The sequence below is a fragment of the Haliotis rubra genome, unplaced genomic scaffold (genome assembly GCF_003918875.1).
Source record: "Haliotis rubra isolate DU_JTF1 unplaced genomic scaffold, ASM391887v1 Scf704, whole genome shotgun sequence".
NCBI lineage: Eukaryota > Metazoa > Mollusca > Gastropoda > Lepetellida > Haliotidae > Haliotis > Haliotis rubra.
This window is the reverse complement of record NW_025767418.1, coordinates 136,115-162,724: the sequence shown is the minus strand read 5'-3', so window position 1 is coordinate 162,724 and position 26,610 is coordinate 136,115. Positions and strand designations below refer to the sequence as shown.

General features: G+C 39.8%; 1 protein-coding gene across 2 annotated transcripts; it reads right to left on the bottom strand.

Moving 5' to 3' along the window:
• Positions 1-1,793: 1,793 nt before the first annotated feature.
• Positions 1,794-26,610, bottom strand: LOC124258955 (ABC transporter B family member 25-like). Of its 2 annotated transcripts, none has more exons than XM_046693023.1 (17): positions 26,549-26,610; positions 20,320-20,609; positions 19,246-19,751; positions 17,861-17,972; positions 17,360-17,534; positions 14,889-14,949; positions 13,589-13,724; positions 12,821-13,009; positions 12,357-12,485; positions 11,801-11,874; positions 11,129-11,222; positions 10,840-10,901; positions 9,711-9,837; positions 7,500-7,633; positions 4,255-4,425; positions 3,879-4,001; positions 1,794-2,736 (listed from the first exon to the last, which is right to left on the bottom strand). In XM_046693023.1, the coding sequence occupies exons 2-17, from the start codon at positions 20,534-20,536 to the stop codon at positions 2,533-2,535; spliced, it is 2,514 nt and encodes an 837-aa protein (XP_046548979.1). In that variant the 5' UTR covers positions 20,537-20,609; positions 26,549-26,610; the 3' UTR covers positions 1,794-2,532. The 2 variants fall into 2 exon arrangements, with proteins under 2 accessions (XP_046548979.1, XP_046548980.1); XM_046693024.1 differs by lacking the exon at positions 26,549-26,610 and adding an exon at positions 26,069-26,180.

The window sequence follows — 26,610 nt, the reverse complement described above, 5'->3', positions numbered from 1 at the left end:
CAGCAATATCACGGCAGGGGACACCACAAATGGGCTTCACACATTTTACCCATTTTGGGAATCGAACCTGGGTCTTTGACGTGATGAGCGAACGCTTTAACCACGAGGCTACCCCACCTCCCCTTAATGAAGCAGCCATTTGACTCTAAGGTGATTGTCAGGGAAGTTTGGTTTGAGATCAGCATTCCTTTCTTGATATTTGGGAGCTCAAAATGATTTTTCCTAACATAAACAGGTGCTCAATTCCTTTTTCATAAACATGCTCCATTATTTATATAGCAGTAGTGATCCAAAATTTTACTGCTTGATATTTTAATACACACCATGTGCAACTTGAGTTCACATGGAGATCAGATAAACAGCCATTTCGTTTTGTCTGGAATAATGCCTTTATCATTATCACATGAAAAACCATCTTGAAAGTTCAGGGGTGGAAATAACCCATTGCCCGACGTCCGAGTCCAATGTTTTTTTCTGTCGGGCAAGCATATTGTATATCACACTGTACCGGTGTCCAGTTGACTTTCCAATGTTAATTATGTTGTTTATTTAAAAAATCAACAAGAAAACGGACGGTATAGTGGAAAAATTATCAGGACAAGTGATTTTACGTGTGCCACTGTACCGGAGTACACTAGCAATTTTAAAGTTATTTCCACCCTTGAAGTTGCCTGACTATAACAATGTAAAACACAGGAGGATGTATGATCAATCATGTCAATGTATTTGGCCTGGCCTGCATTTGTTTTATATTGGTTCGACACCTGATGATTAAAAATAGGGAAAACAGTCCCGTAATATCAAAAGGATAATCATATAGTTTACCTAGTGACCCAAATTATACTTCGATAAATTATTTCAAAAATAAGAAAATAAACCTTTTTAAATTGCTACAGAAGGGAATTCTTTGAATTGTTATAAAACTAAACCACACTCCAGCAAGTAAGAATATCATGTTATTTGTACAAGAATCAGCCTAGTTTTCCCAAGGTCACTTAAATTTTGTAAATATCTGCAGATAAAGTGTACTTACTCTAAACCATCCCTAGTGACATGGCTGAAGAAAGATCTGTTCAGAAACAGAAATAATGAACATGAGTCTGTGCAATGATATTAACCAGCCTAATATGTCATAATCATAATAAATACTTTCAAAAAAAATATAAACAACATTATTTGTTATGTAGATTAACAAGGACACACATATAACCAACTGACAAGTTAAGCATTTTAGTGTAATCTACATCTGACATTGGTGAAGAATACATAATTTAATCCCATGGATACACTCATTTATGCCAGTCATACAATAATTTTGAGCAAATACACTATATTTACAAATGTATGTATATATCCTAACAACCATCAAACAATGTGCCCTTGAGGCTAGTGTCTGTGTAAAATCCAATACTCACACAGACATGCACGCACACGCTAAACACAGCACTGACAAATCCTTATCACAGTGGACATCATGATAATGCATATGGACCAATCTGCTCCCCAGTCAAGAGGAGAAAAATTAACCCCTGTTAATCTGGACCAGGAGTTTCTTCTTCCCAGATGATTACCATGTTTATTGAACAATAATTGTTCATTCTCATGATATAATAAACAAACAATAGTTACGGTATCATTGAAAATAATTCAAAGAATACTTCCTCTATTAAGTGAACAACACAGCCATAAAGGCTGTTATTTGGTTTTGTTTGTGTTTTTGGTAGTAAAAAAATGCTGTAATTTGGTAGTCATCACACAATACAATCTTTAGATTTCCAACAGAAGTCACTTCATATTCAATATCCATAATTAGTTGTACGAGTAATAGTATCTTGCTTCCTAAACCTTCGGCTCATGTTGCAAGCATGTTATATATTCACCGTACACAAGATTTGCCGTTAGAACAAAATCATGGCTTCACTTGAAAGACATAAAATCAATAGAAATAGAAATCGGAAACAAAATGTGATGTTGGGAAACAATGGTGCATTGTAGGTCTAATCAGTCACAATGGACAAAATGGATGAAAATTTATTGCACATGGGACTGAAATGGGGTGAGTGTAGAAAAATAACTCTCTAACACATCTTTCATGTCTTCACCAGTGACAAATATGACAGAATCTAAAAATATATCCTGTATCTGTCAACATGATAACACAACCTAGTCAGTGTTGTCAACAATATCTAAGTCCAACATTACATAATATCACAGTCAAAGGTGACCTTGTTCACAGCCTCAACACTTCACAGATTTATATAAGCCATTTTCCTTTGCATTGTAGGTGCTATTTTAAAACAGCACATCAAGCCATAGCTTCAGATTCACACTTATAAATATTACCCTTGCAAAATTTGCTGAAACCTTGCAGTGACATAATTCACATATCAGTTCAATATCAATCCACTGTTGGATTCACAAAAGCTCATAGTTTTACAAGGCCTCATTTCGTTGCACCAAAAGCGGACTTACATATTCACAGATAAATGAATAATTTGCAATACATAAACCTAGCGAAGCACTGACCAATGTCTACAATAAAACTGGTACATCTGTCCCTGACTTGCCATCAGTCGCGTTGTTCGACTCGCTCTGTTCATCAGTCTCTGGAGCTTGTCCAGGCATATCGCCTGCCATAAGCTGACGCAGGACAAGACGCTTGTAAACTCCATCTTTCTCCAGGAGTTCGTCATGAGTCCCTCGCTCAGCTATGTGCCCTTTGTCAATAACAACCACCTGGAACAGAGGAACACTCCAGAAGGTGTACAGGAACACAGGAACGCTGTCTATAGCAAGAGTTGGATCAGGGTGTTACCTTGACTACAAAAGTGGGGGTCCCAGGACCTCCATCAATGAATTTTACAGGTCCTTGCCGGTAATGTGAGCATCTTGTAAAGTATTGTAACAGTGCGTGACACGAAAATAAAATAATTTTCTTCTTCTTCTGTAACGGTATGGTGTACGGTTTACTCCCACTGTGCCCTCTTTTGGAAATGGGCAGTGTTAAAACAGAGAGATTAGGGTATAGTCTGTATCAGGCTAGTGGGCAGTGATATATAGTATAGTCTACTTAACTCTTTGGGCAGTCATAAACTACATACTTAATTCATAAACTAGTACGTAACTGGAATTAACTCAGCAAGACATAAGTGTAATGAGTTTGAAATAATAATTTATTAACATACAAGTGTTTATTAACAAAGAACTTGTCAACAGAATGTCTGTTTGGATCGACCTCGTGGTTATGAATGTTGTTGTACTTAGTGATAAGTCCTTCCTTCATATTCAGTGTCGCTCGGCACTCTTTGACACAGCGTCTCCAGTAGACTCTAATATTCTTTTTGGTTCATAGCTCTAAACTAATCAAATTTTGTCCACCCTGTGCATTATCAATGTACTGAACGTCAACTTCAACTTCAGCATTAGCAATGATGATGAATCATGAAGTGGGGATTCGTGTTCACCAGTTTGTTCTGAAATGTGCCCACCAATATGACTTGTGGTCACAGTGTCACCAGACTTAACTTGAAACAAACTATAACTAATCCCCCTATTGTTCTACGGCTGACTGCATTTTGATGTTTTAAGAAAAGTGGGCGCGCAGTGAGGGTACATCTGGTGTACTGTATGATCAGATAATTACTTCAGAACCTGGAATGGATCGGTGGTCATGTGGACAATGGTCATGACTGATGGGTGAAATAACAAACACAGATAACTACTCTTGGTACGCTGTAGGTACGTTCTTGGTATATTTGTGTGCGATACATCAGGTTTTCGGCATCCATTCTCTTCATTGGGGGCAAATTTGTTCATCACGTAAAACCCTGGTAGATATTTCCAAGATGCTTGCAAACATTGACTGAAGAATGACATACCTGTGTGGCATTCCTGACAGTTGAGAGTCTGTGAGCGATGACGATGACCGTTCTTCCCTTCATGGCGCGGTCTATGGCCTCCTGGACAAGGTGTTCACTCTCGGCGTCTAGAGCACTAGTGGCCTGGAAGATGATACACATGTACAGAGACGAAACAAATATGATGAAATTACCTGCATGATAAAGATGATTTGTTACCTGTTGCTTAACACCCCTCTCAATGTTTTAGCTGTATGTTGTTCTGTAAATAATCGAGTCTGGACCAGACAATCAAGTGAGTGATATCATGAGCATTCATCTATGCCATTATTATACAAAGCCAGTGAAATGTTTATATAAGGGAAGAGTGTAATGTATAATGTGGAGCCGTCCTGACCTCATCCAGCAGCAGGATGACCGGGTCCATGATGAGGGCTCTAGCGATGGCTATCCTCTGTTTCTGGCCCCCAGACAGCCTCACCCCCCTCTCCCCCACCTTGGTAGAGTAGCCGTCTTCAAATGACATGATGAACTCATGAGCATTTGCCTGCTTGGCCGCATCTTCAACCTGGAATCAACACACATCAGGTTAACGATTCAGATGCTCTTGTTCTAATCTAGTGAGTGAGTGAGTGAGTGAGTGAGTGAGTGAGTGAGTGAGTGAGTGAGTGAGTGAGTGAGAGAGAGAGTCAGTGAGTCAGTGAGTTTAGTTTTACGCAGCACCCAGCAATATTCCAGCTATATGGCGGCGGTCTGTAAAAAATTGAGTCTGAACCAGAAAATCCAGTGATCAACAGCATGAGCATCGGCCTACACAATTGGGAACTGATGACATGTGGTCAACCAATAGGGAAAATATTAAAGGAAAGCTTGAATTTTCCTGTGTTCCTTTGTTGTTGTTTTTTCAGTATATTATGATAGTGGAGTGAGTGAGTGAGTGAGTTACGTTTTACGCCGCACCCAGCAATATTCCACCCATATGGTGGTGGTCAAACTTTTTATTCCGTATAAAGGCCATAGGCCCAAGTACAAAAACTCACAAAATAATAATATATGGTGGCGGTCTGTGAATAATCGAGTCTGGACCAGACAATCCAGTAATCAACAGCATAAGCATCGATCTGGGAACTGATGACATGTGGTCAACCAAGTCAGCGAGCCTGACCACCCGATCCCATTAGTCGCCTCTTATGACAAGCATGGGTTACTGAAGAACAATATTCTAACCCGGACCTTCACGGGTCTGTTCTAATCTAGAAGGCCGTGGGGTAGCCTAGTGGTTAAGTCATTCATTTGACACATGGAAGACCCAGGTTACATTCCCCACATGGGTATAATGTGTATCTGACAAGTTTAATTTATCTTGACAGTGAGTAGTGTCCACATTACTGTCAAACTGAATATAACAGTGTTGGCTATTATCCATCCTCGATAATCTCCAGGGTATACGTTACGATCACTCTCCACTATACCCTGGACGCATCCACGGCTTGGCCCGATGATTTTATTACTTCCCTTGGCTGGCTTTTTATCCAATCAGGTGTCTACGCTGGGAAGTTGAGCGAACCAATCACAACTCACTTTCGCTTCTTAAATTATCTAACCGTTTATACTTGGCAACACAATTGATGCAGAGGTACTCTGAAAGATGTAGAAGGAGTTCTTTTATATAGATTTTTTTAAAGTTTCACATCTGTCAATTTGTCTGTATTATTTCCCCAAAAAATCTGAGTAGTACTGCGAACAAACCTTCGCCACTGCGACCGCTATCTTTGTTCACACTGGCAAGCTCGGATGTAACGGCGGCTTAGCTGATTGGCTACTGTGAGAATGCGGAGCCAGCAAAGGGAGGTAATATAATTATCGGGCCAAGCCGTGCATGTGTCCAGGGTATAGTGGAGAGTGATCGTAACGTATACCCTGGAGATTATCGAGGATGGCTATTATCCTGTCTGGCCTGGATATGTTCCATTTTGCACATCTTGCTTTAAGAGATAACATCCAAAAATTCAAGATTTTATAAGCACTTTTTAAAAAATTCATTAATTTTCAATTCTAGTGATTGCAAACAATGAAATAAACTCATAGAGAGAGGTATGGTTCAATTTACTGAATATGTGACTGAATCATAACAGCCCTGCAGTTTACAGTGAGAATACCTCAAATTTCGAAACACAGGAAGATTATTTCCATTCTACCTTGATTACAATATTGATGTATTTTTGGATGTGTAATTCTTCGGCTGGCTAAAAAGATCCATAATCAGAAATATCCTCAATGGGAAAAGTTAATGATTAACATGATATATTTAATGATATGAAAAATGTGTTATCAATAACATCTTATATATACTACTGTGATGAAACAAATGATTTGTGTCACAAATCTAATCAAGGGTCACTTCTAAATTGTGTCCAGAACACTGTTTTCGTTAGTGAGGTGAGGTGAAATTGGGTTTTTCGTCGTGCTTGAGAATATTTCGCTCATATGACGACGTGCATGCGTGTGTATGTGTATGTGCGGCTGCTTGTACTAGCCCAGACTATGCTGGTTTTATAGTGCTAGCCCACTGAGATACCATGCCGCAGTGAAGCATGAATACCCAACTCAGACACATTATACTGACTCCGAGCCGACCAGTCCTTGTTGTACCCATTAATGCCGCGCGCCAGGCAGGGACCAACAAGTACCATATTTTAACGTCTTTTATGGTATTGACGCGGACCTTCCGATTGAACCACTACACACCCGCGACCTTCCGCCACTCCACCAGTTATGTAAAAATATGGATTTCTTTCAGACTATCTTGTATTTTTTAGCTCAACATTTACACGGAATGATCATAGTCGTTTTGTTAAACTGATAATCCATGACTAATGAGACATGAATTAACAGGTCCACCACTTCAAAACCAGTGAGTATTTGAAAAAGCATGTTGATGATCTTTCAGATCTTGGTCTTGTATTTTTTGCTCATGTATTACTGAATAAACTGCTGACAGTCATGCTTACATCTCCGACAAAGAGTACCTAGTATCTCTGCCACAGATTTGACGATTTATGATCTTGCACCGTAAACTGATAGCCAGTATTTCTAATGAGACAAGTCTACACAACTAATTAAATCTTTGATAGAATGGTCAGTTTCATTGAGAAAATATCCTAAAACATGTAACACTATTTCGATTTGCGTAGCGATCCTTTGTTTACATAGGTTGTACGGCTCCACATGCTGTCATCGAAGCTGATGGAGAGCAAACGATGCAGCCAATTTGATATCTAAATATGTACTGTCATAGGCCTTACTGTCGCAGTTGTGGAAGAATATATATGTAACAATGTAAAACATTATGAAGAGGCGATGCTTTTGTGACTCCAGTCTGACGATGAATATCTTGTATGTGATTACAAACAAGAGAAAAGTCCGGTCACGTGATATGTAAATTAGCCTGTGGCAGTGATGTTATGTTAAGTCATTGCTGTGCCGGAGTGTGTCTCTTGGTAGGTTATGGATGGATATTTTGTTGTGTTCAGGAGATAGAGCAGAATGGATTCCGTCTTATGTTTGGTTTAATGGAACGAAGATAGCTTGTTGCCTAGAGGATGGAAGACCTGACAATGATTATTCCAATATGGAACTTACCTCCGTGTCTGTAGCTACTTTACCGTAGGCGATGTTTTCTCTGATGGAGGAGGCAAACAGCGTGGGCTCTTGGCTCACCATCGCCATCTTGTGGCGGCACCAGGCCGGGTCGAGGGTCTTCAGATCATGCCCTCCTAGAACAAGGTCATTATATTGATGAATACAGCTGACATTTGATTTCAGGTCTGTGGCATACTTGAAAACAAGAGGGAAAAGTACAGGTGTTGATTGAGAAGTTCTAAGCCTCATACAGAAGGAATTACATAAAAGGGAATTTTCTTGTTGTGGGCATAATACAGAGATATTGAGAAGTATCCATAAAGACCAAGTAAGTTGAACAAATTGTTTCGCTAAATCAGTAAATATATCGTGGCCTGTGACCTTCAGGTAGTGGACAAACTTGAGGATTGTGTAGTGAGCAAGATCTTGCAGGAAAATGGCTTAACACCAAAAGCCATTCATTAAGATAGGAGTACAACACTAGGGACGATGCCTCATATTTTGCCACCAGAAAGAGATGGGCAGCAGTGTTTATGCATGTCTGGAAGAGTCTGCCTACAACTCAAACCAGCCTGTGTTGTCAACAACACCAGAAACGATCCACAGACTCCATGAGACAGTGATGACCGACCAGTGAATGACAGGGAATTATATTGTGACTTCAGTTGGCATTCTTCACTTCTGCTGTCAACACGGTGTAGGACCAATACTCCTTGATCTGGGCCCACTTGCACAGAACAATCTTAGCGCTACAATTATTGTAAATCCTTAAGACTGCGATCTTAGGCTTCGGCTACAATTGCCATCCACTTGCACAAAGCAATTGTAGGCTAAGATCATTGTAAGTTACAATCAAAACTTACAATTGGTCCGGACCAATTGTAAGGAGCTAAGATCATTGTAGTCTGTGACAAAATGGCGTTCAAGTTAGTGTCTGTTTCACGCAAATAATCAGCTTTACGTTTGTAGATTGCTTTTATATTGCATAAAACTGTGTGGTCCGCCTCGACACTTCAACAACACGGAGAATGCACAACTGATTTAGCGTTATTTGCTGTAGTGAACCACATAACTATCGAGTCAATATCACAAAGTACTATTCCCAACCGATTCAATCTTAGAATAAGTGTGAAACAACATACTTTTTTGATAATCAAGGAAAGGATAATAGCGAATGGTGTCTGCGGGCGATTAACAATGGTCGTGACCTTTACAACAACTCAAGGGCAGCTAATCTTAGTTTATATGCAAGATGGGAGTGGTTTCCCTTGGCATATCATGCCGTTGCCGTAGGGTCTGCCATGCCCAATGTATTTGATGTTGTGACATCGCAGAGCTCCACATATATTTCTTTTCGGTCACATTTGTGTCATTGATTTTGTCTTAGTTTATCATTCAAATAATCCACAATTAGATGACGTGCAAAATCATGTTTCTTTCTTTCTTAAATCTGAAATTCAGTCGGACAAGAGACAAATTTCCCTGTAATGCCTTTTCCACAACACACCCACAGCCACATCACATTTTCTTATTGTAACAAAAACCAATACTTGTGGGATATATTTGGGATTTTACTCAAAAAAAAATCCACCAAACAGATGTCTCATAGACAACCATTGGCAAATCACACATTTAGGTGCTATATCATAAGAAAATATTATTTATATTTCATGCTTTAATTTTCATAATTATTTAGTCACTAAATCTAGACCCAAATATATAATTTCAATATTTTCATAAAACATGGGTAGGTATTTCTGTGGTTGCAATATTACACTCTTAGTTCATATATCATGACAGTTTGAATGTAGAAATAATTCAACGTAATCGTTTCATTCAAAGATTTCTGGGGATTTTTTTCATGAAAATTCTGCAAGGTGCGATTGAGGGAGGTATGTACTGTCTGCAGTGACCAGTTCCACGTTTTATTTGCGCAGCATGCTGTACGCACTAGCAGACAACTGTAGACAGGAGTCGAGTTTAAGAAATTCGTAATTCCACCGTTGAAGACCATCTTACCTAAGATCGCGATCTTAAATCCATCCCGTCTTACAATCGCGCTAAGATCGGCTTTGTGCAAGTGGATTAGGGCAATTGTATGGTGATTGTAATGTTGCTTGTAGGATTGATACTGAGATTGATTGTAACTATGATTGCTCTGTGCAAGTGGGTCCTGAACTATATCATTGTGCTGGAGGCTTTTAGACTCACCCAGTAAGATTCTGCCACTGTCTGGATCATAGAACCGCTCAATGAGACTCACGATGGTAGATTTACCTCCCCCTGATGGTCCTACTAGTGCCACCATCTGGCCAGTATGAACTTTGAATGACAATTCCTGTGGAGATAGATCACTAGATAAAACATTAGGATGTGAAAGAATGTAGTTTTATGCTGCAGTAACCACACCCCAGTTTATCCAATAGAAAACAAATACCCAGTTTGGTTCAATGACAATTTATCAGTGATTTAACTTATTGATTGAGGAGACAAGGATAGGCATCAATTATTGTACACTTGAAGAGCCACAATTGTATGAGGCGTTCAGGAGGAAATAGCAAGTGTTCTTGAGTTTAATGCCCTTCTACCTGGGGATTATATAACCAATTTTGTCAATGAGGTGTATCAATGTTAACAGTCACATGACAATCTCATCCCACCGGGTACCCACTCACTACTGGTTGAACACAGTTATTTCAAACAATGTCACTTGCCTAATAAGGCACATTCCCGACAATCTCCAGGGTATACATTCCGATAAATCTCCACTAGTACCCTGGATGCATCTACGGCCTGATAATTTTATCACCTCCCTTGCTGGGTCCGCCTTCTCATAGTAGCCAATCAGATACACCGTTACAACCGAACTTGCCAGTGTCAACAAAGATAGCGTCCGCAGCCACAAATGTTTGCTTGCTGTGTGACTTAGATTTAGGGAAAATATCATACAGACAAATTGACAGGTCTGAAACCTTAAAAATACATGGTAGAACTCCTTCTACCTCTTTCAGAGTACCAAGTTTAATCGGTTAGATCAAAGAAGAGAGAGTGAGTTATGATAGAAGCCTTGTGATTCCCAGAGTAGACACCAGATTGGATAAAAAGCCAGCAAAGGGATGTAATAAATCATTGGGTCGAGCCATAGATGCATCCAGGGTACTAGTGGAGATTTATGGGAACGTATACCCTGGAGATTATCGAGGATGAATAAGGCACCACACGTGCCATATGTGCTTCAGTGCAGGGATCTAGAAAGATCTAGAAAGTCTTAACTGTCAATCTGCTAAACACTATCCCCCATCAATTATTTCTAATAATGTCTTCAAAGTCATCTCCTTACCTTGAGGACTGCAGTATCAGGTCGGGATGGGTATGTGAAGTGAACATTATCAAACTCAACCTCTGAAACAAAATACCCCACATGTCATATACCATATTTCCTACCAAGGATCAACAAGTAAACAAAAATATAAATATAACAAACTTTTGTGATATAAAACCAGACACTGTGAAATACATCTCATATCTACTGCTGACAACACTTGAATCTGATTGCCCGATCAAAACTTTCAAATTGGATCCGATATCTTCAAAGTTACAATCTAAGACGACTCATCTCTGTGTCTCACCTCCATCAAAGGTCAAGGGCACTACTCCCCCTTCGAGTGGAACATCAGGACTACGATCCATCAGCTTGAAGATTCTTGCAGAAGCTCCAACAGCCTGGACAACAATGACACTATGTCACCATAACTGAATTTTGTAGACCATTTGTGCAAATAATTCATCAATCAGAGTTGTGTAGTACATGTTATTGACTGAGTGAGTGAGTTTAGTTTTACAGGCACTCAGCAAATATCCCAGCTAAATAATTGAGTCTGGACCAGACAATCCAGTGATCAGCAGCATAAGCATAATCTACACAATTTGGCTATATTACGACATGTGTCAACCATGTCGGTGGGCCTGACCACCTGATCACGTTAGTCGCCTTTTACGACAAGTATGGGTTACTGAAGATCAATTCTAACCCAGACCTTTACTGGTCGCACTTTATTGACGAAGCATATACAATGTGACATATTCAAATCAACAATGCATAAATTTCTTGATTTACAACTCATCCCATCGGGTACCCATTCACTGCTGAGTGAACAGAGGCATATTTCAAACATGGTCACTTGCCTGAGGAGACATTAAACGTGCTACATGTGCTTCAGTGTTGGGCAAGATCAAGTCTATAGAAACTCTCAGGAGCCATGAACAACGGACATTAACATTCATTATAATGAACATCTCACCTGCATGAAATCCCCATACAAGGAGGACAGCAGTGCAAACGCCATAGCAACTTGCAGTGTGTACAACAAGAAGGCTGCAAAAGAAACAAGAGGACTAAGTCATTGATATCCACTACAATGGTAAATACTTGTCTTGAAAACGTTAACTAGTTATAATGACTGCATGTCGAATGTAATGGTAGTTGTGGAGTAATTTCCAAGATCTGCTCCGGAAACTACCAAAGTTTCCACCCTAAGTTGTTGCCATGGAAACATGAAAAAATCTTACAAGAAGATCACAACTATCAAGAGGCACTGGTCAAATGTAATGGTACTTGTGGAGTAAGTTTAAAGACCTGCTTCAGAAATGTGCACTACCATAGTTTCCAGGTTAAGTTTGTTTAAACATTACAAAAAAATCAATAAAAAATCACAAGCCATCAAGAGGTAATAGTCCACCACTTGACCTATTGACGTGCCAACTTAGAAATATTGTACAGTTTTCAATGTCTGCTTCGGAAACATCTTGAACAGATGAACAGATACTCCACCCTGACCATTGCTGGGTTTTACTTACAAGTGAGGATGCCTGGAGTTATTCCTTGTGCAGCATCCAGTGAGTTCTCGTACACCAGCTTCCCTCCGTACCACAGCACTGTGACAACAGCAGACTGGGCCACTATACCGATAACCCCCTCAAACGTGCCTGCAGCACAGTGTGGTATATTCAGAAACCATGTCACAATTGAACAGAAAATCAAGTATATTATCTTCAGTAAAAATTCAGACACATAACGCAAAGAGACCTTGTGCTATCTTCAGGAACTGACGAAGTTCTCAAAACGGCTAAAGCGATGGTTTGTTTGTTGTTAAATGCCACACTCAGTAATATTCCAGCTCTATGACGTGGTCTTCAAATAATCGTGTCTGGACCAGACAATCCAGTGATTGATATCATGAGCATCTGATCAGGAGTAGACCTGAGGGAAGGATATTTATTTTGAAAAAGTAAACTTCTAATGTTGGAATCTTTTCATCTACCTTGACCCAGAGCAAGCTTCCTGCCAACTCTGTAACTCTTGTCAATCTCAGCCCCATACTCGTCCATGGCCTTGCGCTCCCCAACAAACATCCGGACAGTGCGTAGACTGGACAGTGCCTCCTCGGCTTGAGTTCCGGCATCCGCTAACCGATCCTGGAAGTCTTTCCGCAACTTCTTCATGTACTTTCCTGCATGACAAAACAATGCCAATATTAACTCCCTTGATAGGTGCTTCACCCCTAGCGTCTATGGATATCAAACATATAAACAGTTTAACAAGGGTTGAGAAATGTTCTAATTAAGAATGTCAAAACTATACTGCAAAAAGTTGATAGATTTGACATCAAAAGGTATGGCATTCACATTCTATTTATCATCTAAATTAAATGTTTCAAATTCAACTTTTAAAGTTTGTAAACAGTAATAACAGCCTTGAGTGTGAAAAGAACATGTGCATCGCCTCACTGGCAGAGAGGTTAGTGATGTCATTTGATGGTGATGTCACAGTGATGATGATGTCACAATTGTCTTCAAAACCATCAATGTCATGCATATGAATTGTGGCAATATCTCTAACCAACATCTAAGCCACTTTGGAGTAATAAATTATTATTCAGGAATAAAGATAAAGAATGTCTTATGTCAAGAATAAAGATGCTCTTTTTTCATTGATTAAGCGATCCATTGGCCACCCAGCCCCAACCAACCCTTGCCCATCTTTACCCAACCCAGGAACCATGACACCCAACTCCCTCAGCTGCCCATACCATATTGGACGGCGCCAATGGCCACGACCGGCACCACTGCCAGAAGGACGCCGGTCAGAGATGGGTTCAACACAAACATGAGTGCCAGTGAACCAATGATCTGCAGCAAATACCTCGACAACATGGACACATTAACCTGAAATAGAATCACACGAACCAGCTTAATATACACCATAATCATATGATCAAGGTCAATAAGTTTCAAATTATTATGAGGGATTATTTAAAACCATTTTTTTAAAGGTTTGAATTTAAAATGCAATGAGCCAGCTATGTTACTGCAAAGGATCATGTTATGTGAGATTCCAGATGCTGAGTGAATGAGTGAGTGAGTATGGTTTTTACGCCGCTTTTAGCAATATTCCAGCAATATCATGGCGGGGGACACCAGAAATGGGCTTCACATATTGTACCCAAGTGGGGAATCGAACCCGGATCTTCGGTGTGACGAGCCAACGCTTAAACCACTAGGCTACCCCCACCGCCCCTCCAGATGTTGAGGAGTAACAGGTCGTAATGTATGGCAAATGGGAATTGTTTGGCTGAAGATTCCTTCGAATTCCAGTTATATCCCGAGGTGTTAAACCAGTGGGAGAAATACCACAATTGTTAACTACTTTGGTGGAACCCACAAATTGGGTATGGCCAATCTCAGAATCAAATCCATCATCAGAGGTGTCTGGCCTGGATGGTGACAAAACTATTCATCAGTGGCATCTTAGATGACTTGGTCACACCGTCCAGACATATGGGACTAATCAGTGTAGTGTAGAGATCAGCTGCAGCATCTGGGCTACTCTCACCACTATATATGACCCAAGAGTGACTAAATCCTTCATTTGATTCATTTTCAGATCCATTAAACATAAAATTAGAAAATCCAGGAGAACAAATGACTGACTGAGTTTAGTTTTACGCCGCTTTTAGCAATATTCCAGCAATATCACGGCGGGGGACACCAGAAATGGGCTTAACACATTGTGCCCATGTGGGGAATCGAACCCGGGTCTTCGGCGTGACGAGCCAACACTTTAACCACTAGGCTACCCCACCTCCCCCAGGAGAACAAACAGAGATGACAAGGATCTTTGTATACTGCTGATGTTGAAGATTACTTTGACAATAAATCACAGTCTTTGTTGAGTCACCTTACTCATCCAAATCAAACCTTAAGACACATAAAATGTCCTGTCCACTACATTATTTTTTTGAGACGTACAGACAACCATTTTCACTATCAAAATCTGTAAATCAAAACAAAGAATTTGACCTAAATTAAAAAATATCTTGAGGTACTCACTGTAAGGCAGTTCTGGATCACTTGAGTGTCAGAGGACAGCCGATTACACAGCTCTCCAGTTCTGTAATCAGACAAGGATTGAGATGATGTGCCATGTTCATGATGAAGTACAAATGTTAACAATACATATTTGTCCTACATTGTATTACTGCCCCCAAACATCAGCAGCATGTTGCCATGGTTACAATGCCCACAACCAGAGACCATATATCGGTATATGGTCTCTGCCACAACCAATAATATTTTCCAACTTATTAAAATAGTATTAAGGCAATGTGTGGTCAAAATTCATTTAAAGACAACAATTATTTCTTGCATGTTGTATATTTGGTAGTACAAGGTAATGATAAACAAAACAACTTGCACTTGGCTACAGTCTTCGATTCAAAGACTGTTTAAGTAAATTGTTTGACTGGTTTTCTAGACTTTGCCCATTAAACAAGGAAATATAAAATTTTATGGAAAACAACCTGTCTATTGCACTTAGGTTCTGATGGTTATCTTACACTGTTAAAAACCTGAAGTGACAACAAACAAGTGATGAGGGGAAAACAAAAACAGTTGGTGAGAGGGGGGTGTTCCTCTTTTGCCAGTCGGGCAAGTTGTTTATTTAGGGATTAAGAGGATCACCAGACCATGTTAATTAGCAAGACAATGGTGGGGGAGGGTGGGGGATGACTGAGGAGATGACGAAGCCAAGAAAGACACAAGTGGACTATCATTTGTATTTTAATGTTCAGCATACACAAATGACTTGTGTCACTTGTGTAAATGGCTGGTATGGGCCTGTGGTCTGTTCTCACTGTATCCTTGAGGGCGACAAGGAAGTGGTCTCTGTAGCTTGTGATCAAGTTGTCCCTGGTGTTAATCGTTGCTCAACAAGAAGGATAGCAACATCTCCAATGTGTTGTATCACGCTTGCTAGTCATAATTCGAAACTTATATTCCTGATACACTAAACGTCTACCACCTCGACCATTTGGAACAAACTGAACGTTTACCAAAGCATTTGCCATCATGGGATAAAGTGAAGACTTGCCATAACATGGCACCTAATATACCTTACAGTAAAACACCATTATTAATTATTGCTGTTCTCCCTACATGGAGTGAGTGAGTTGAGTTTTACGCCGCACTCAGCAATATTCCAACCATATGGCGGCGGTCTGTAAATAATCGAGTCTGGACCAGACAATCCAGTGATCAACAGCATGAGCATCGATCTGTGCAATTGGGAACCGATGACATGTGTCAACCAAGTCAGCGAGCCTGACCACCCGATCCCGTTAGTCGCCTCTTATGACAAGCATAGTTCCCTTTTGTGACAAGCATGGGTTGCTGAAGACCTATTCTACCCTGAATCTCCACAGGTCCTCCATACATGGAGATGTATGGGGAACATGGAGATGTATGGAGAACAGCCGTGTAATAACTGAACCAAAATCATTCCCTCTACTAGTGAAGGCCTTGTGGGATTAGTTAAACAAACAAACCCAGTCGACCATGCCTCATAATCCTCTTACTCTTTAAATAAACAACTTGCCCTACTGGCAAAAGAGGATACCACCGTGAGAGGTATATGACCATGGGTTAATGATAACAAATAGCTCATAATTGAATGAAGCCAAATGAACCATCACTAAATGCAGTAAACCAGAAGTTGTTAGGGACCATTCATAATTTATGACTAGGAGGGGCGATGATGATTTTTATGGAAAAGCATGTATAATGTGAATGACACCCTCTAAAACTTATGAACAAAGTAAGAACCCCCCTGCATGTAATGAACAAATTCAATGACCCAAGCCCCACCCCCCTCCCCTAATATTTAAGCATAATTTTTTAATATTGACATGTACAAAATTGCTGACCCTGCCTAGTACATGTTCTACAAACTTGGTGACCCCCCTACCTCCCCAGAACAAAATGGGTGACCCCCCCTTTAAAACCATCCAAAACACCCCCACCCACCCAGATTTAGGTACTGACTGCAAAACACAATGATGTAAGCATGCACTTTGACAACAACTTGAGATGACTTCCTATCACAAAATAACATTATGCATAAGCAGTAGACACGATAACAGAAACATATACTAAATACAATATTTCTATCAAAACATCCTTTCAACAACTGCAACAACATTTCACAAAAACCAAAACAATCTGCACATCTCACTGCCTTATCTAAAGAAATAAAATAACAATCACAAATAATAAAACAAAGACATGTCATTTACAAAAAGGGTGGTGGGATAGCATAGTAGTTAAGGCGTTCGCTCGTTTCGATGAAGACCCTGGTTCGGTTCCCCACATGGGTACAATGTGTCAAGCCCATTTCTGGTGTCCCCTTCGTGATATTGCTGGAATATTGCTAAAAGCCGCATAAAACTAAACTCACTCACTTACTCATTTACCAAAAAAGACGACCACTTGACTTTTACAAACATAACAACTGAAGACTGATGTACCTGTTTTGGTCGAAAAACGCAACTTCTTGCTGGATAACTGATCCAAAGAGATCCTTCCGAAGCCTGGCCACGAGTCTCTGTCCTGCCAGGACGAAGAACCATGCCCTGACCATGCCGGCAACAGCGCCCGCTATGAAGATCCCCAGCAGCACCAACACAGTTCTGTTGAGTTCATCTACAACACACACACACACACAGGAGTCTAGCGTAAACTCGGTGACTGTGAATACACATTGTCTTTTACAACATGTTACATTTGGGATTTAGCTCTCCTAATAAAGTCAAACGTCCAGTTTGGGATTCGAATCCTGACTTTCAGAGAAAAGCATGGAAACAAAGAAAAATCTGGATCCGCCCCTGAAACATAATCCATTCAAACCAGTGTTTCTCAAGGCGAGGATCACAACCAATCCACAATATTGTGGCCACATGGATGACTTGGTCCCCTGTGTCTCAGGAGGAGATTCTGTTGCCTCAAAATGTCAGCAGATCAACACTTACCAAGACTCCTTTGGGCAGCATCGACCACTTTCCCAAAGAACAAGGGTCCAAACATAGTGGCTACGCTGGACCCCAGCAGACCTAGGGTTCCAACTACCAGGAGTACGGCTTCCTGAAATACAGTGAGTGAGTTTAGTTTTACGCCGCTTTTAGCAATATTCCAGCAATATCACGGCAGGGGACACCAGAAATGGGGTTGACACATTGTACCCATGTGGAGAATTGAACCACGTTCTTTGGTGGGACGAGCGGATGCTTTAAACACTAGGTTAATCCCATCACTCCCTCTGAAATACAGGCCAGCAAGTGATGGCTCCACACGATTCATTCATATTTCTTGTTCTAATTTAAAATATCTTCATATTTAATGCTCCTGATTCCATTCACCAGGCGACAGATTAACATACTGACATATTTAGTTATAATAATAATAATAAGTAACGCCTTTCCCTTTCACCTGGTGTACGCTCAACGTATTATGATGCATATAACAACAATAACAAGTGTTTGCCACTGATGTGGCAATGTCCCCTGCCGCTAAACAATGGAATATCTATATTTACTACTTTTTATTTTTGGGTCACATACAAGATGCCTGAAATGACTGGTGTCTGCATAATCACCCAATGTAGGCTGTCACCAAATTTGAGGACATTGGGTACAACAGTCCATGAGATGCCGTGTTAAGAAGAGTTTGAAAAGTGTTCAAAGTGTCTTGGTGATCTTGAAAATAAGGTCAAGGTCACCTAAATATACTGGTGTCTGTGATATCCCCCAATGTAAACTGTCACCAAATTTGAAGACATTGGGTACAACAGTCCATGAAATACCGCGTTTACAAGGGTTAAAGCGTGCAAAGTGTCATGGTGACCTTGAAAATAAGGTCAAGGTCACCAAAATAAACTGGTGTCTGCGTAATCCGCTATTGTAGGCTGTCACCAAATTTCAAGACATTTGGTACAACAGTTCATGAGATATCACGCTAACAAGAGTTTGAAAAGTGGTCAAAGTGTCGTGGTGACCTTGAAAATAAGGTCAAGGTCACCCAAATCGACTGGTGTCTGCGTAATCGCCCAATGTAGGCTGTCACCAAATTTGAAGACATTGGGTACAACAGTTCATGAGATATTGCGTTAACAAGAATCGGGACGTATGTACGGACGGACGCTGCTGAATACATAGTCCCCCGTTCCACGTTGCAGCGGGGAACAACAATAGTATGATAACAATAAGTTCAAATATATTGTATCTGATTCCTTTCACATGATGTAAGCTCAAAATATCAAGGTGTCCATAACAATGACAATTCATCTCTGATCCTTTATAACAAGTAAAGGCAATGGTCTGATCAAATCATGACATACGTTAGCAATAAAGATACTTACTGGTTTCGCTAATATGACCAGTCGTTTCAGGTCCACAGATTTCTCAATCGGCTTCCCCTCTTCATCCAGCTCCTCCCCCTTTTCGTTGACTCTGTGGCGTACACGGATTGACTCCAGCTTCCGCAAGGCCACAAAACTCCACAGACTCATGAAGAATTCAAACAGACTGAAACAACCGGCGCTGATCACGAGGGCGTAGTATGTGGGGTGCATTCCGGGGTAGGAGGGGTCTTCCAGGAAGGAATACAATACAAGTCCTCCTTTGGTGGCCGAGAACGCCAGGAATGTGAAGGAGAGGAACACAACCAATGCATGAAACACTCGTGCATTTCTGCGGAATTTCTGCTGGAATGGGTGCTGAATCTGATGATAAAATGATTCTTCTAGAAGACTGTAGAACGGGATCAGGAACAAGGCTTTACAAGCGGCAATAATGGCAAGGTCAAACACTGACTGTCTCAGATGAAAGGTTAGAATGTTGTCAACAAAGTAACTAGATGTTCCCCCTGAAAATTAAAAAGACAATAATTTGCCACAAACAATCAAAGGAATTTTGTGTCCAGCTGTATCTTTCTTGTCTTAAATGAATATATTTGAATCAGGTAACCAGATAAATCTGAATTGTCTAATATATGATTGGCAGAAGAACTCTTTCTTTATTTATATTTTTTGGGGGCACTACATCATCCTGACCAAGAATTTGGTAACTAAATTTGTCTAGCCTTTAAGTACTTGGTAAACAAAGATTCAGCTTGGTCAGAAACCATTTTCAGAAGCATTTTCTCATCCTTTTTAGGCATAAACTATTATTATGAATTTGTATTCAATTTTCCATACTACAACTTGAATCCATGTACATGGGTATAGTGACTCGGATTCAAACCCGCAATCATAGGATCATTAATTATCTAAGGGGAACAACTCTGCAGTGAGTGAATGAGTGAGTATGGTTTTACACCGATTTTAGCAATATTCCAGCAATATCACGGCAGGGCACACCAGAAATGAGCTTCACAACTCTGCTGATGTTGCTCCTGAGACAATGTGCATGTAATAATGTCCCCCATTATTTACCTGTCAACCATAGAATAATGGACAGCACTGCATCCACTAAGACCATAGCTTGGACCACGTTGATGAACCGGAGTGTTGGCAGTGTGTACCATGTTCGGTAAGTGACCTTGGCGTCGGTCTCGGATATAACAACGACCTCGATGTCACTGTTTGGAATCAGGGTTTTCTTGGGACTGTAATCGGGGTTGTTCACCGATGTGCCTGTCTCGTCTGTCATGCTGGTGGGTGGATGGATGAGGCTATAGTCTTGGATTAGAACTCTTTCTCTGTGACCTTTTTCTTACAGATACCTGAAGTAAATTAAGAAGTTAGGTTTTGAAGCCATCTTAGCAATTCACATTGTATGATTACTTGATGTATCAATGCAATACTATATAAATAATACAAAAAATAATAGCCAGATTCTTAGTCATAATAAACTAAGGGAAACAAATAAGGGAACGGAACTTCAAGGCCGAGTTCCTTTACTTATTTCTCAGATTTCCTCCCACAGCACTATTCAAAGCTGGTGATGAAAATAGGGAAAATATGAAAGGAACGCTTGAATGTTCCTGTGTTCCTTTATTTGTTTCTTTCAGTATATTATGATAGTGGAGTGAGTGAGTAAGTGAGTTTTACGCCACACTTAGCAATATTCCATCCATATGGCGGCGGTCTGTAAATAATCGAGACTGGACCAGACAATCCAGTGATCAACAGCATGAGCATCGATCTACGCAATTGGTATTAGCATGCACAATGAAGGACCGTCTCGCATACAGTTTACATCCTCTAATCATCAATATGGAGTACAGAACCAAGGTCTCTGCATGTTTCTATAGGACACTGTAATCACTGGGCTACACTGTCAACTTCGGGGTACCCCGGTAAGTAAATAGCAGCTGTTCTGTTAATTAAAGGAAATTTGATCATTTATGGTTTGTTTATGACAAGGTATTGGCATTATTTATTCCCTGTGTAAATTTGTATGTGCTATGTTCTTCTAGACATGCTATAAATGTCTTTAAATGGTGAATACATGACATGCTTATTATTTACAGGACGTTTCAGAGCTAATTCTTGCTCCTTGATCACGCATATGTCATCATCATCTGCGAATTTACATCATGTAAAGAAAAAATAAAGCTGTTATCCATGTATTCATGTTTGTCCAACTTCTAAATGCCTTTCAAGAACATCTTTGAATGGTATTTACAAGAGATACACATAAAGGGTGACCATTTAAAGGCACTATATCACACCACAGTTCTCTCATACAAAATGTATTTCTCTCTATAATACTAACTATCAGCCCTCAGGGAAGCTACTATATATTTTATTCCCCCAAAATTATGTATTTAGATTACAATATTATATTAAAAAGTCTGAATGAATTAATGCAACATTGCATTAAATCGACTATCATGCCCTCTACCGGCCGAACATTATTTCAAGCGAACCCCATACAGTTATATCCTTTGGATGGCTCTTCACAAATATCCTGCACAACTTGTGATCGAAACCAGTTCGGCAAACATCGACAACACCACATGCGACAGTTTTTGATGCACGGAGCAATTGTTTACATTCTATATATGGCAAGTGTTCTCTGTTTGGAAGCTGTTTGCCTCGAAGTTTCAATTTGGATTTCAAGTTGTAAGGGATAATAAGTTTTTTATTGCAGCGATAGGAGTGAGTGTGGGAGTTGAGTTTTACGCCGCACTCAGCAATATTCCAGCTATATGGCTGCGGTCTGTAAATAATCGTGTGTGGACCAGACAATCCAGGCATCAACAGCATGAGCATCGATCTACGCAACTGGGACACGATGACATGTGTGAGCCCAGTCAGCGAGCCTGACCACCCGATTTCGTCAGTCGCCTCTTACGAGCATCAATAGGAAGCTAAAGTGAGTGCATATGCCCCAATATATATAACATAGGCCAAAATATTTTTGAAAATGGGTGACATTGTGATTATAAGGATGTTAACTTCTGTAATATGATAAACACAACAGTGAAGGAAGACTTCACTCCAATAAATGTCATGTTCATATCACATGTGCATTTTATCAATAATCATAATCAAAACAGACAGATACATGTGTCTCACAAATTCCATTCGAAATGTGATAAAAATTAAGAAATAACAGAACAACTTATATTTTTATTGCCAGGTTACCATCAAACTGATCGCAGAGGAAGGATAACAATATATGGATGAAGAACTTCTTTGTTACAGTGAAAGTGACGTTTCAGTGTAGGTTCTAATGCTGTGTAATAAAAACGTTGTTCATTCATATAATGTTATCCTTCTTTACTGCTCCAACGTTTGAATGCCTCTCAAAGAAGTGAAACTGATCACAATTATGGACCGTTCATAATTTATGGCTGGGGTGGGGGGTGTTGATGATGATTTTTATGGAGACGCATGACCCCCCTAAAATCTATGTACAAAATACGTGGCCCATCGGCATGTCATGTACAAACTCAATGACACCCACCCCACCCCATACTTTCTGAGCAATATTAATTTTAAAATATCTATATATGCACAAAATTACTGGGTGACCCGCCCTTAAAATCATCATCACCCCTAGCCATAAATTATGAACGGTTCCTTATTCACCAACTTAGCTTGTAAGATTTGTAGCAAATTTCAAATCCAATAGAATAATAAACAATAATTTTGAGCAATAAAAAACTGAATAACCAAATATTTTAATAGTTCCACAAACACTTAACACTGTCCACAGTAGGTCAGTAATTGGTAAGACTGATGGATTATGAAACAGAATGAACCACTATACAAATACTATGTCAATCAACATAACCTTCCTATACACATTAAGCCATATTCTTTTTTTTGAACAATTATTTATGAATTATCAAGTATACTTTTGCTACATTCAATACTGCATGGCTCATTTGCTTGGCTTGTAATTATCTACAGACAACCGCAGACATGATATCACTATGTTACCTCGCACAAGTGATAACACTGACAGCTATTTACAGCAATGTAAAGAAGTACAGATAAATAGTCCTATATGCTGACCTTATAGGTTATCTGTCACTGTGTCAAGGGGTCCCAAAGCGAAAACATCAACAAAATACTGTCTAAAGTGCACTCATATTTTACATGGCGTTTATCTGATTATAATATATTCTGGGGACGGTGGGGTAGCCTAGTGGCTAAGGCATTTGCTCATCACGCTGAAGACCCAGGTTCAATTCCACACATGGGTACAATGTGTGAAGCCCATTTCTGGTGTCCCCCGCCGTGATATTGCTGGAATATTGCTAAAAGCGGCGTAAAACAATACTCACTCAATCACTGATATATTCAGTGTAGGTGTCAGTCTCATTATCAAAACAGACTTTTCATTTCACCTCATAGCACTCAGTGTCACCTGTATAGGATGCAGTTTTTTCTGCATCCTCAGAATGCATCAGACACATTACAGATCCATTACAGACACATTACAAATACAATCCAAAACAAGGATCACATATACCCAGGTCACCTGTTACTGCTTAAGGGAATCGAAGTTCACATCAACAAAAACAACGTAGTGATTAACACTGACAGTATCCACTGTTGAACCTACAGGGACCCTGGTACCGCGCTATACATAGTTAGTTTATACCTTGCTTTCCTGTAGTGAGGGGACGGTGGGGTAGCCTAATGGTTAAAGCGTTGGCTCGTCACGCCGAAGACCCGGGTTCGAATCCCCACATGGGTACAATGTGTGAAGCCCATTTCTGGTGTCCCCCGCCGTGATGTTGCTGGAATATTGCTAAAAGCGGCGTAAAACCAAACTCAGTCAGTCAGTCCTGTAGTGAGTGAGTTGGGTTTTACGCTGTTTGTAGCAATATTCCAGCAATATCACGGCGGGGGACACCAGAAGTGGGTTTCACACACTGCACCCATGTGGAGAATCGAATTGGGTCTTCGGCGTGACGAGCAAATGCTTTAACCACTAGGCTACCCTATCGTCCCTGTATGCTGTAGTTATCTCTGTATCATGTTGTGATTTATAAACAAAACTAATTTTACATAATCATTATCTATTGTAATTGGTACACTGACTGTTTACATAAGTGCTGTTAAGCATCACTATTGTCAGGCTCATCTATCTACTCAGCAAAATGGTACATTCCTTCAATTATTATGAACCTAACCTATTAACATAACATGTAGAATAAGACAGATTGAGAGGGATTCCTCACACCTATGTAATCTAACTACCTAAAGCTAATCAAACATACACAACCTACATTATGTAATTGGTCTTACCAATCATTTACTTAAACCTATTGCGTAGCTTTCATGGCACTGCCTTGGGATAGATGAAACAAACATTAAAGATCACATATTACTCAGATAACCTATTACCATCTGAAGAACCAAAGCTCACTTAACCAGTGTTCGCGGTATGTAAAAAAAGCTTTGCGTTCCTGAAACACATAGCCCCAAGAATCTTGCGTGTACATGCCCGAGCACAGGTGTATGCCCGAGCCAGAAAGCAGCGAGGTCTCTAGAAGGGTATAGGGTCTCCGCGTAAAATTTTGAAATTTAGACATCATTTCTTTGTATTTCAGAGCATGTTATCATCATTCGTAATAAGGGATAGAAATACTTTTTTTTCTAAGTGTGCCTTAGGGCACCAGACAAATATTTTAGGTGTGCCTTTCAGAAATCAAGTATGCCCACATGTTTTTAGAATAAATGACAATGATGATAATCATTTGAAATTTAGTGTTAAATAAAGAAATGGGTTTATGAACGTTCAAATATGTATGGTATTATTCAGTTTGGTAAAAAATAATTGTTTGGGGGATTAAATGACTAAATGTGAGCTATGTCTCCAGAAAATTAGGCGTGTCGAAAAGGGCACAGAGAACATCTTTCAACAGTGTCATTTCAATATTTACCGTGCCATGGCACACTAATATATGGGGTATTTCGAACCCTGGCAAGTAATATTAGCAGGAGAAACTTTATTTTATTTTGTTGTTTACTGGGGGAAATACGTTTTTCGGTTACTTGTTTCCAGAACACAAAATGATTTGCATGCAGAACATGCAGGTAGAAAATATCGTGTGTGAAATGTAGATTTTATTTGCACGAAAAACACAGGTTTTTGCATTAACGCAAACACTGCTTAACAAACAAAAAATCCATTAACATCATCAATTACTCTTCATCATTTACCTAAATATTTGAGTGAACACGTTGGATGCCATGTAAACCTTATGTACATCTTACATGGGACTGACTGGGGGTAGATATGAAGCAAACATTTACAAATAACTAATCAGACCAAATTAGTATTTACACAACACTAATCTTAAAATTAAAAAATAGAAAAAAGCTTATAACTCACAGACAGGTGTCCCAAATTTAAATGCTACATTGTCCGAGGCACTGACCAGATATAACAGGCACCCTAAACAGCACTTAACAATGGTACTCTGTATTCTATCCATGCTAAGTTTTATGAGAAACAAATTTCTTAAAAATTCACACTTTAAATGCCTTATGTACCTGAATGGAACTAGCAATTGGTCCACTTACTGAACTCTCATATACAATTCAGCATTGGCAATATTTCATTCATATAGTCTACAGGCTAACTGGCTTGTGATGTCTACCGGTTGACGTTTACTGAGGGCTTTGACCCCTGCGTGAAATACCTGACATCGATAATATATGGATCTTAAAATCAGTTTGATAGAATTTTATAAGCTGCATGTACACGACCTACCTTCAAAGACAACGGCTGTTTTCAAAATGGGATCTTTAATGCTGACGTGCAGAATGATCATATTCTAAGAATAGGAAACGTTTCATCATTTTCTGATCGGATTCACTGGGTCTGAACAGACTATGTGTTCCCAGTTTTTGACCAATGACCTCTGGATAGAACCTTCCAGCGACTTGTGAAGTTTCATCAGAGAACATTATTGTTGTATGTATTTATTCTGACCAAGCTCAATTTTATACGACTGGACTGAAAAAATCAGTGGTCTAAATCTCAAATATAACAACTCATGAACGATGAAAGGCTTCAGACTGTCAGAATGCTCAGTGAGCATGGCCGTTCGTACCGGTAAAAATTGCCGTGTCATACATGTTTGTAAACACGGTTCTTGTAATATTGACTACTCTTTGTCTCAGTCACGACTTTAATTGTCAGCATGCCATGCAATGTATGGAAATTTGGGTTATAACAAAAAATATTCACCAGAACAGCCTTCCACAGACCTGGAGTCCAATGTTACATAAATATTTGACATTGCCCCGGGG